Source organism: Rhinoraja longicauda, chromosome 16 (assembly GCF_053455715.1).
Source record: "Rhinoraja longicauda isolate Sanriku21f chromosome 16, sRhiLon1.1, whole genome shotgun sequence".
Classification (NCBI taxonomy): Eukaryota; Metazoa; Chordata; class Chondrichthyes; order Rajiformes; family Arhynchobatidae; genus Rhinoraja; species Rhinoraja longicauda.
In genome coordinates this window covers 18,318,530-18,330,448 of record NC_135968.1, presented here as the reverse complement: position 1 = coordinate 18,330,448, position 11,919 = coordinate 18,318,530, and the positions used below count along the sequence as shown (strand labels likewise).

At 53.1% G+C, this 11,919-nt stretch overlaps 1 protein-coding gene across 1 annotated transcript in view; it reads left to right on the top strand.

Annotated features, from left to right (window-relative positions):
• The first annotated feature begins 3,021 nt into the window (after window positions 1–3,021).
• cpn1 (carboxypeptidase N, polypeptide 1) overlaps window positions 3,022–11,919 on the top strand; it is a 29,007-nt gene continuing 20,109 nt past the window's right edge. The window contains 3 exon segments of the mRNA XM_078413339.1: window positions 3,022–3,250; window positions 10,891–10,910; window positions 10,912–11,088. Coding sequence (XP_078269465.1) covers window positions 3,022–3,250; window positions 10,891–10,910; window positions 10,912–11,088 — 426 coding nt within the window.

Sequence of the window (11,919 nt, the reverse complement as noted above, 5' to 3'; positions counted from 1 at the left end):
TTGCTACGAAAACGATCGTTCCCTCTTTATTTCCAGCCACCACAGTGTTTTCCGAATTATGTTCTTCCATCACTGAGGGAGTCTCTCGTCCTGATACGTCGTCTATCCAGAGATGCTGCCTGGCCCGCTGAGTTACTCCAGCATTCTGTGTCTTTTACTTTTTTCTTCTTTTCTTCTATCATCTCACTTTAAACTATGGAGATGCAGCGTGTAAACAGGCCCTTCGGCCCATCAAGCCTGCACCGACCAGCGATTACACCGGACACTGAGATTACCCTACACACCAGGGACAATTTACAATTTTACCAAAGCCAATTATACTACAAACCTGGTAGACACAAAATGCTGGAGTAACTCAGCGGGACGGGCAGCATCTCTGGAGAGAAGGAATGGGTGACGTTTCAGGTCGAGACCCATCTTCCTGCACAAACTACAAACCTTTATGTCTTTAGAGTGTGGGAGGAAACCGGAGCACCCGGAGAAAACCCGTGCAGTCACAGGGAGAACGTGCAACAGCACCCAAAGTCAGGATCGAACCAGGGTCTCTGGCGCTGTGAGGCAGCAACTCTACGGCTGCACCACTGTGCCGCCCCTTGAAATGGATGAGACGGAAATTTTAGTTTAGAGATACAGCACGGAAACAGGCCCTTCGGCCCACCAAGTCCAAGCCGACCATCGATCACCTGTTCACACCAGTTCTATGTTATCTCACTCACTCCCTACACTTTGAGGACAATTTACAGAGACCAAACCCGTATGTCTTTGGGATGTGGTGGCAAAGCGGAGTGCCCAGAGAAAACCCACGCGGTCACAGGGGAAACCTGCCAACTCCGTACAGACAGCACCCGTAGTCAGGATCGAACGCGGGTTTCTGGCGCTGTGAGGCAGCAAATCTACCGCTGCGCCACTGTACCGCTCCAGCATCTGAAGGTTTGGGCAATTATTGCCCGCTCCTTCATCCACACTGAGCCCAACCCCTGCATCTTGTTGCCCCGCCACTGCTCTGCAATTGGGCTGCAGTCGTGAAAGAGTTAACCCTTCTTGTTGTGGAGCAGGACATTGTGCCATCGTGCGGCCCCTGACCTGCGAGATTGTGAAAGGCATGCTTACAACATAAGTCCCAGTGGATGACTGCCAGGGACAGACATAAATCTGCTCCCACAATACGGTAACACACATCAAAGACTCGCTTATAACACATAGCCTGAGCACCTTACAACCCAGCGGTATGAACATTGATGTCTCTCATTTCAAGTAACCGCTGCACCCCTCCCTCTTCCATTCCCCCACCCTGGTCGTCCTACCCGTTCCACCGTTCACACCCCTTCATTATCAGGATTCCTATTAAATCTTCACCACCTCACCTTAAACCTATGTCCTCTGGTTCTGCATTCCCCTTCTCGGGGCAAGAGATTCTGTGCCTTTACCCTATCTATTCCACTCGTGATTTTGTACACCTCTATAAGTTCACCCCTCATCCTCCTGCTTTTAGGAATAGTGTCCTAGCCCGCTCAACCCCCCTCCCCTTCCTCCCCGATAGCTCAGGCCCTCGGGTCCCAACAACATCCTCGTAAATCTTCTCTGCATCCTTTCCAGTTTGACAACATCCTTCCTCTGACATGGTGCCCAAAACTGAACACCATTCTCTAAATATGGCCTCACGGACGTCTTACATAACTGCAGCATGACCTCCCAACTGAGTTCATTGCAGGCTGATGAAGGCCAATGCGCCAAAAGCCTTTTTGACCACCCTATCCACCTGTGGTGCCCGTTTCAATGAACTATGTGCCTGATCTCCTAGATCCGTCTACGACACTCCCCAGAGCCCTGCCCATGTTCGTCTTCCCCAAAATATAACATCTCTTAAGGGGTTGGACAGGCTAGATGCAGGAAGATTGTTCCCGATGTTGGGGAAGTCCAGAACAAGGGGTCACAGTTTAAGGATAAGGGGGAAGTCTTTTAGGACCGAGATGAGAAAGTTTTTGTTCACACAGAGAGTGGTGAATCTGTGGAATTCACTGCCACAGAAGGTAGTTGAGGCCAGTTCATTGGCTGTATTTAAGAGGGAGTTAGATGTGGCCCTTGTGGCTAAAGGGATCAGGGGGTATGGAGAGAAGGCAGGTACGGGATACTGAGTTGGATGATCAGCCATGATCATATTGAATGGCGGTGCAGGCTCGAAGGGCCGAATGGCCTACTCCTGCACCTATTTTCTATGTTTCTATGTCTATGTTTCTCACGACTCAGTCTTAAATTCTATCAACCATTCCTCAGCCCAACTGCCCAACCGATCAAGATCCTGCTGCAACCTTTGACAACCATCTTCACCATCTACAATACTACCCACTTTAGTGCTATCTGCAGACTTGCTCGTTAGTTACTTTAGTTTATTGACATGTGTACCAAGGTACAGAGAAAAGCTTTGGTTGTGTGTGGAAAGCCAATACATGATTGCAATCGAGCTGTCCACAGTGCACAGAGAGAATGATCAAGGAAATAACGTGAATGACGTTTAGTGCAAGATTTTAGTCCACTAAAATCCGATCAAAAATAGTCCGAGGGTCTCCAATAAGGTCGATAGTAGTTCAGGACTGCTCTCTAGTTGCGGCAGGATGGTTCAGTTGCCTGATAACTGATGCCTAATCATGTCATGTACGTTAAATGAACACAATCCTCCAACTCACCAACGTCTTATAAACCTCCCAACTTCCGTACTCCTTACTAAGTTGCTGTATAAATACAAGCGGTGGGGTGCAGTTGCTACATAAATGCAGCTGTAATTGGAGTGAGGGAAGAGAGGACTTTGTGCATCAGCACATAACAGAGGAGAGTCAGAGACAAGGTGTCAGTGGGGAGAAATCCGACAGCGAGACATGAAATGTCTCTGTGATATTTTAGGACGCTGTGACTTTAAATAAAGGGACCTGCCTCCACCGTCCACCCCTCGCTGGGGAGGGGGAGTGGGAGAGGGAGGGCAGGGGGAGTGGGAGGGCAGGGCAGGGCAGGGCAGTGCCGAGGAGCATGTTGCGTGTGCTGGGTTGTGTGGCGTTACTGCTGGCCGCTGCCGCCGCTCCGGCTGCCGCCGAGCTGGACTACCGGCACCACCGCTACGATGGGCTGGTGCGGGCGCTGATCGGCGTGCAGCGCGACTGCCCCTTCATCAGCCGCCTGTACAGCATCGGGCGCAGCCAGCTCGGCCGCCACCTCTATGTGCTGGAGCTCACCGACCGGCCCGGGGTGCATGAGCCGTGTGAGTAGCGGGGGGAGCAGGGGGAGAGGTGGGGACCGGGCAGGGAGGGAGGGAGGACAGGGAGGGAGAGAGAGGGGACAGAGGGCAATGGGTGGTGTGGAGGGGATGGGGGATGGATGGAGGGAAAGTTGGAGGTCAGAGGAGAAGAGGGGGCAACGGGAGATGTGGAGGGAGATGGAGGAGGTAAATGGGGGTGGGAGGGAGAAGGGGCAATGGAGGAGATGGGGGATGGGTGGAGGGAAAGTTGGAGGGAGAGGGGTTGAGGGGGGCAATGAGGTGGTTGGGTAGATGGTGAGATGGACGGAGAACGGGAATACGATTGGGGCTAGAGGGGGAGAGGGGGCAATGGGATAGGAGGAGGAGGAGGAGGAGGAGGAGGAGGAGGAGGAGGAGGAGGAGGAGGAGGAGGAGGAGGAGGAGGAGGAAGGAGGAGGAGGTGGAGGAGGAGGAGGAGGAGGGAGGAGGAGGGAGGAGGAGGGAGGAGGAGGGGGAGGGAGGAGGAGGAGGGAGGAGGAGGGAGTTGGGGGTGTAGTGGGGAATGGGGAGGTGGAGGGAGCAAATGGGACTAAGGATAGAGGGATGGCAATGGGGTGGTGGGGAAATTGGGGGGACATGGAAGATGGAGGAAGGAGGAAGGAGATGGGACTGAGGATGGAGGGAGGGGAGGGGGCAATGGGGTGCGTGTGGGAGATGGGGAAGATGGGGAACAGTGGGTGGATAGTGAGGAGAGGGAGATGGGATTGGGGACGGAGGGGGGGGGGGTTGAAGAGAAGGTTGGGGGAGATGGAGGGTGGAGATGGGACCAGGGGTGGAAGGAGAGGGGCAGGGGCAATGGGGTGGTAGGGGGAGATGGAGGGGGGAATGGATTGAGGATGCTGGGAGGGCAATGGGTGTGTTGGAGATGTGGGAGATAGGGGAGCAGTTGGAGGGAGAGAGGGGGCAATGGGGTGGTGGAGGGAGGTGGGGGTGCATGGAAGGAGGGGGAGTTGAAAGGGAAGTAATGGGGAATGGGGAGGTGGAGGGAGGAAATGGGACTGGGGTTGGAGGGAGAGAGGGTCGGGGGGCAATGAGGTGACGGTGGGTAGGGTGGTGGAGGGGGGAGATGGGATTGAGGATGGAGGGAGGGGTGGGGAGAGAATAGAAGGGAAAGAAAGCAGATGGACCAAATCATCTCAACTAGGCTTGCTGCTTGTAACCAAAGTGGGGAGAGGACGAGGGAAGTCAGTGTGCAGGAGTGGGAGAGGGAAGAGAGATGGATGGGTGGCCGGAAAGTTAGGGGTGGGGAGGAAAGACCAGACGCCAACATGATGAGAAGGCAGGAACGGGGTACTGATTGAGAATGATCAGCCATGATCACATTGAATGGCGGTGCTGGCTCGAAGGGCCGAATGGCCTCCTCCTGCACCTATTGTCTATTGTCTATCCCAACCTCTCCATATCCCTTCACCTTCTCTCTCAGGTAACATGGTTGCTCATGGAACCGTGACTACATAGAAACATAGAAACATAGAAAATAGGTGCAGGAGGAGGCCATTTGGCCCTTCGAGCCAGCACCGCCATTCATTGTGATCATGGCTGATCATCCACAATCAATAACCCGTGCCTGCCTTCTCCCCATCATTCCATCCTTCCCGGCTAACTGGAAGCCTCCTTGGGTGTTGGACTCTCCTGTTCCTACTCACGTTGCCATTTTTTCCAAACCTGCTCACCATCTTTTACCCAGAGCAGGGTAATCAAGAACCAGGGGACATAGACTTAAGGTGAGGGGAGGATATTTAATAGGAACCAGAGGGGCAACTATTAAAATACATTTCGATAGGTACATGGATAGGGCAGGTTAGAGGGATATGGGCCAAACGAAGGCAGGTGGGACTAGTGGAGATGGGGCATGTTGGTCGGTGTGGGCAAGTTGGGCCGAAGGGCCTGTTTCCACGCTGTATTATTCTATCCATTGCAAAGGAGCATTGGATAGGACTTTATTCCTTGGAGCACAGATGGCTGAGAAGTGGACATATGGAGGTGTACAAAATCACGAGAGGAATAGATAGGGTGAATAGAGATCGGGTAAACGCACAGAGTCTTTTACCCAGAGTAGGGGAATCAAGAACCAAAGGACATACATTTAAGGTGAGAGGGGAAAGATTTAATAGGAACCTGAGGGGTAGCTTTTTCACAGAGAGGGTGGTGGGTATATGGAATGAGCTGCCAGAGGAGGTAGTTGAAGCAGGTACCATAACGACATTTGAAAGACACCAGCTCAGGTGCATGGGTAGGAAGGGTTGGAGGGATATGGGCCAAGACTGGACAAATGGGACAAACTTAGATAGGGAATCTTTGTCGGCATAGACGAGTTGGGCCGAAGGGCCGGTTTTCCCATGCTATATGACTCCACTGCTCTCTGTGACTTAATGAACAGAGACAACACCTGTACGACGTTTCATCATTGAATACAACAGTTTTTTGGTACCTCTAACAATCCCTTTCTCCCCCACAAACCCCCCTTTTTCGCTCCCCTCCCCTGTGCCTCACCTGGACTCGCAGCTTATTTCTCCCAGCTCCCATATTCCTTCCTCTGGCTTCACAATTCACAACTTGTACTCGTTACATACCTTGTGTAGAATACTCATTGCATACCTTGTGTAGTATTTCACCGTGACATCTCACACCTTCCATTCTCTATCTCTGCCCTTTGCTCCGAACCATCTGCCTATCAAACACCCCCTCGCATGTGTCCACCTGTCACTGCCTCTCCCCTCTTCCAACTTTCTTTTCAACTCCCCCTGCCTGCCTTCTTACAATCAGTCTGAAGAAGGGTCCCGGCCCGAAACGTCACCCATCCCATGTTCTCCAAAGATGCTGCCTGACCCGCTGAGCTACTCCAGCACTTTCCAGATGCTGCTTTACACAAAAGGACGCAGTTCCTTGTTTCTACCTAAATGATGAGGAGTTTCATTTGTATGTAACTCATCCAGATACTTCCCTGTCGGTAGCAATATCATCTGCTTTAGACTTTAGTGATGCAGCGCGGAAAACAGGCCCTTTGGTCCACAGCGAGCAGCGATCGCCCCATATTAACACTATCCTCCACACTAGGGACAATTTGCAATTTACAGAAGCCATTAATCTACAAACCTGTACGTCTTTGGAGTGTGGGAGGAAACCAGAGCAGTCACAGGGAGAACATGCACACTCCGTACAGACAGCACCCAAGGTCAGGATTGAACTGGGTCTCTGGCACCGTGAGGCAACAACTCTGCCACGGCACCACTGTGCTGCCCCTTCTGTTCTTTGGTCCTTTTGTTCAGTCAGAGTGTGGATCATTCCACCCGCCCCTCTGGTTCTCAGCATCCATGACCCCAGCCAACAACAGTCCACCGTTTGTGGAGTTTGTAGTTGCCACTGCCTCTGGGGTTTGGGCTGGTGAGGCCCGGGTCAGGGGGAGGGGGAGAGGGAGGGGAGATGTGTAGTGATGGGAGCATATATGATAGGTTGAGATTGTGGGGGTGGGATGGGGAGGTCAGTGGGAGGGGGAGGTGAGGGGAGGGGAATGGTGTTGGAGGGGGTGAGACTGAAGGAGGGAAGGGGGTGTATATGACAAGTTGAGTGTGGGGGGTGGGATGAAGAGGACAATGTGTGTATGCATCTGGGATGTGGCAAGGTCGGGATAGGGGCTGTCATGGGTGCGGAGAGGGGAGGTGGAGGGGCGTGTTGAGTGTTGGGGTGGTTGAGAGTGGTGGGGGAAGTAGGAAGGGTGTGGGCGGTGTTGGACGGGAAGGGTTTGAGTCGTGGGTGGGAGGTGTTACCGGGTGCCTGGGTGGAGTTACAAAATGTGTGGGCGGGGTTATGTGTCAAGTGGGCGGGTTATGTTGCGAGTGGGCGGGGCTATGTGACAAGTGGGCGGGGTTATGTAGCAAGTAGGCGTGGTTATATGGCAGGTGGGCGTGCTTATGCGGCAAGTGGGCGGGGTTATGTGGCAGGTGGGCGTGGTTATGCAGCGAGTGGGTGGGTTATGTGGCGAGTGGGCGGGGTTATATGGCGAGTGTGCGGGGTTATGTGGCGAGTATGCGGGGGTTATGTGGCGAGTGGGCGTGGTTATGTGGCGAGTGGGCGGGGCTAGGTGACAGGTGGGCGTGGTTGTGCAGCGAGTGGGTGGGGTTATGTGGCAAGTGGGCGGCGTTATGTGGCGAGTGGGCGGGGTTATGTGGCGAGTTGGCTGGGTTGTGTGACGAGTTGGCGGGGTTATGTGGCGAGTGGGCGGGGTTATGTGGCAGGTGGGCATGGTTATTCAGCAAGTGGGTGGGGCTATGTGGCGCGTGGGCGGGGATATATGGCGAGTGGGCGGGGTTATATGGCGAGTGGGCGGGGTCACGTGAATGTGGGCGGGTTATAGGACAAACGTGGGCGGGTCTATGGTGCAAGTGGGTGGAGTTACTGAATTGCGGGCAGAGTTATGGGGCAAGTGGACAGGGTTACTGACTGTGTGGTCTGGGGTTGTGGGGCAAGGAGGGTCTCCTGGATCATGAGAACTAGAGCACGGATAGGACTTTGAAAATGCGCCACTTGCATGCGGTTTCAGTGGACTATTCCCGTGCACTTTGTTAATCTGGGGTGTGATTGGGTGTGGCAATCCTTTACTCGACTGTGTGTAGGAAGAGAATGTCACTGTGCGCTTGACATGTGACAATAAAGCACCGTCGAAGTGTTTTCCCTGGAACGCCAGAAGTTGCAGAAGACCTGATGGACGGTAATTTACAACTATGAGAGGCAGAAATAGGGTAGTCTGAACCTTTATCTCAGGGTGGAAGTATCAAAGACTAGAGGCATAGCTTTAAGGCGAAATGGGCAAAGTTTAAAAGTTTAATTTAGTTTATTACCACGTGTACCGGGGACAGTGAACAGCTTTTGTTGCGTGCTAACCAGTCAACCGGGAGATGCGCAAGGCAGGTTTCCTTTTTACACAGAGGGAGGTGGGTGCCTGGAGCGTGCTGCCAGGGGTGGTGGTGGTGGTGGAGGCAGATGTGATTTAAGAGACGTTTGGATAGGGGCATGGATATGCAGCGAAGGGAGGGATATGGATTATGTGCAGGCAGATAAAAGTTGGTCTTTGCATCATGTTCAGCACAGACATTGCGGGACGAAGGGCCTGTTCTTGCGTTGTACTGTTCCATGTTCTATTAAACTTGCTGTGGTTTTTAAATACCTGACCATCAAATCTCCTTTTTCCTCAAAACTGATTTGCGGACAAGAGACGGGTGGTGAATCGGCAGGTTACTCGACCAAGGCAACCTCATGGTACAGCCTGATCCAATCGTTGATGTCTACCTTTGGTGCGTTTGGCCAGGGGATTACTGGAGAATAAGTTGGTGGGGGAGTGTGAACATAGAGCATAGACATGGTACAGAACGGGAACCAGCCCTTCGGCCCACAAAGTCTGTGACGCCCGGTTAAACTAATCGCCTCTACCTGCACGCAATCCATATCCCTCTATTCCCTGCGTATCCATGTGCCTTTCCAAAAGCCTCTTAAACACCATTATTGTACCTGCCTCCACCACCAACCCAGCCCATCAGCCCACCACCATTTTGCGTACAAAAACCTTGCCCCGTGCATCTCCTTTAAACTCACGCTTGAGTAGTCTTTGATATTTCAGATCTGACTATCCTATAAATGCCTCTCATAATTTTACTATAATTCTATCAAGTCTCATGTTCATAAGTTATAGGAGCAGAATTAGGCCAGTCGGCTCATCGAGCCTACTCCGCCGTTCAATAATGGCCAATCTATATTTCCCCCTCAATCCCATTCTCCTGCCTTCTCCCCATAACCACTGACACTTGTATTACTCGTGAATCTGTCATTCTCCGCCTTAAAAATACCCGATGGCTTGGTCTCCACATCACCTGTGGCCAAGTCAATGTGAGGATCTCCCCTCAACCTCCGACGCTCCAGGGAAAACAATCTGAGTTTGCCCAACCTCTCCTCATAGCTAGTAACTCTCTAATCCGGGCAGTGTTTTGGTGAGCCTCTCCCAAAGGAAGGATGAGCAGTAGGGGGGGGGGGGCGAATCTGGTCTGTCGCCTTTGGGAGGGGGTGAGGGAGAGCAGTAGAGCGTGTCTCTCCCCCTTCAGACTATTGCTCTCAGAGACTTGAGGCAGACCTCTGCTTCCTCTCCAAGGGACCCCCGCGACTGAAGAAGGGTCCTTGCCCACGTTCTCCGGGCATGCCGACCGGCTGAGTTACTCCAGCACTTTGTGTCCTCGGGCTCCCCGGCTCTGCAGATGTTTCCCGCTCTACCTCCCAAGGTTTCACTTCTCCACGATCCCACAATTAAATATTTGTGCGACTCATGAAAGGGCTTCAGTGTTTGCGAACCAGCACAGCACAAAGACGACTGGTGTTGGAGCGTACTCACTCCCACTGGCTGGCCTCCAAGACTGACATCTGCACAAAGCACTTACCTGTCTCTCGACTATCCAGCCGACCGGCCCCACCCCTCCTCCCCTCCCCCATCCCTGTCCTCACCCCCCCCCCCCCCCCATCCCTGTCCTCCCCCCCCCCCCCCCCCCCCCCCACACACACACACCACTTGCAGTCCCAACCCATACTCCTTCACACTGGCTATCTGCCTGGACTGTCTCCGTAGCCAGCTATGATCACAGAGATAAGACACAAAGTGCTGGGGCAACTCAGAGGGTAGTTTAGTTTATTGTCACGTGTACCGAGGTACAGTGAAAAGCGTTGCGTGCTAACCAGTCAGCGATTGGACCCTTCTTCAGACTGATGTGAACCATCACGCTGTTGCAGCGGTAGAGTTGCTGTCTCCCAGCGCCAGAGAACCGGGTTCGATCCTGACTACGGGTGCTGTCTGTACGGAGTTTGTACGTTCTCCCTTTGACCGCGTGGGTTTTCCCTGGGTGCTCCGGTTTCTTCCCACACTCCAAAGACTTACAGGTTTATGGGCTAATTGGCTTTGATAAAAATTATAAATTGTCCCTCGCGTGTCGGATAGTGCTAGTGTACGGGGTGATGGCTATCGGTGCGGACTCGGTGGCCGAAGGGCCTGTTTCCGCGCTGTATCTCTAAACTAAACTAAACTAAACCTGTCCATTCCTTCCCCAGATGCTGCCAGACCCGCTGAGTTCCTCCAGTACTTTGCATAAAGCAGCACCTGAAGTTCTTCGTTTCTACATCTCCCCCCCCCCCCCCCCACAGATGCTGCCTGACCCGCTGAGTTCCTCCGGCACTTTGCGTAAAGCAGCACCTGCAGTTCCTTGTTTCTACATCTCCCCCCATAGATGCTGCCTGACCCGCTGAGTTCCTCCAGTACTTTGTGTAAAGCAGCACCTGCAGTTCCTCGTTTCTACATCTCCCCCCCACAGATGCTGCCTGATCCGCTGAGTTCCTCCGGCACTTTGCTACAAAATACAATTATTTATCTCCATGTCTCCAAACAGTTGATGGATGACAGGGAGAATGGCAGGGGTGCTGAGGGGCTGATGGAACGGTGGGGGTAGGAGAGACAGCAGTGGGCAGGAAGGGGCTGAACGGCCTTTTGAGGTTTGGGGGAAGAGGAGTGAAGGTTGCGAAGCGGGCCGAGCGTGTGGCGTGTGGCTGATGGTGAACTTGCGCTGCGCCTACAGTGGAGCCAGAGTTTAAGTACCGTGGGCAACATGCATGGGAACGAGGTGCTGGGCCGGGAGCTGCTGATTCAACTGGCACAGTACCTGTGTGAGGAGTACAACCACAGGAACCCACGGGTCACCAACCTTATCCACGAAACACGCATCCACATCCTGCCCTCCATGAATCCTGATGGCTATGAGGTGGCCGCTGACCAGGTAACTCCTGCTTCCTCAAATTAACGAATGAATGAATGAATGATACTTTATTATCACACGCAACGTACCGCAGTGAAAGTCTTTGTTTTGTGTACCATGCAGCAGGTGTGCAAAGAGTCGCTAGGTATAGGACACCGACAAAGTTACAAGTGTTGAACGTAGTCCCCAAAGGTTCTGCTTTGTTCTCTCGTTAGTCTTCGCTGGAAGGGGGGGTGGGTGAAGGCGAGGGGTGGGGAGGATGAGGATTTGGGAAGGTGATGGGGCAGAGAGGAGGGTGAGGGAGCGGAGAGAGTGGGGGTTAGAGTGTGGAGGGTGAAGGTGAGGGGAGGGGCAGGGAGGGGTTGGAGAGGGCGGAGGAGGGGCAGAGGGGGTGAGTGTGGATGGAGGATCACTGGTTGGCACAGACCGGGTGGGTCGAAGGGCACCTTCAGTCAGGGGCGTGCTTTGGTGGAGCATCTTGGTCGACAAGTGTCTCCTGAATTAACACTTTCCCCAAAACTACTCATTCAAAACTGCCAACTACTCATCACGTCAGCCTGTGTTGAGTTTGGAGCCAAGGAATAGAGTCCCAGCCTGCCCAAACCTTTCCTTCTCGCTCAGGACCCTCGAGTCCTGGCAGCAGCCTCGTAAATCTTCTCTGCGCCCTTTCCAGCTTGACAACATCTTTCCTATAACATGGTGCCAAAACACTTCACTGAAGTAACTAGTAATTATGTTCCGTGTCAGCGTGGCTCCTCTCGGTTTTACAATGTTCCAAATTCAGCGTCAAATTGATAGGTGTAACCTCTAGTCCACTCCTTTCAAGCTGCGCCTCTAGTTGGCGGTCAGACT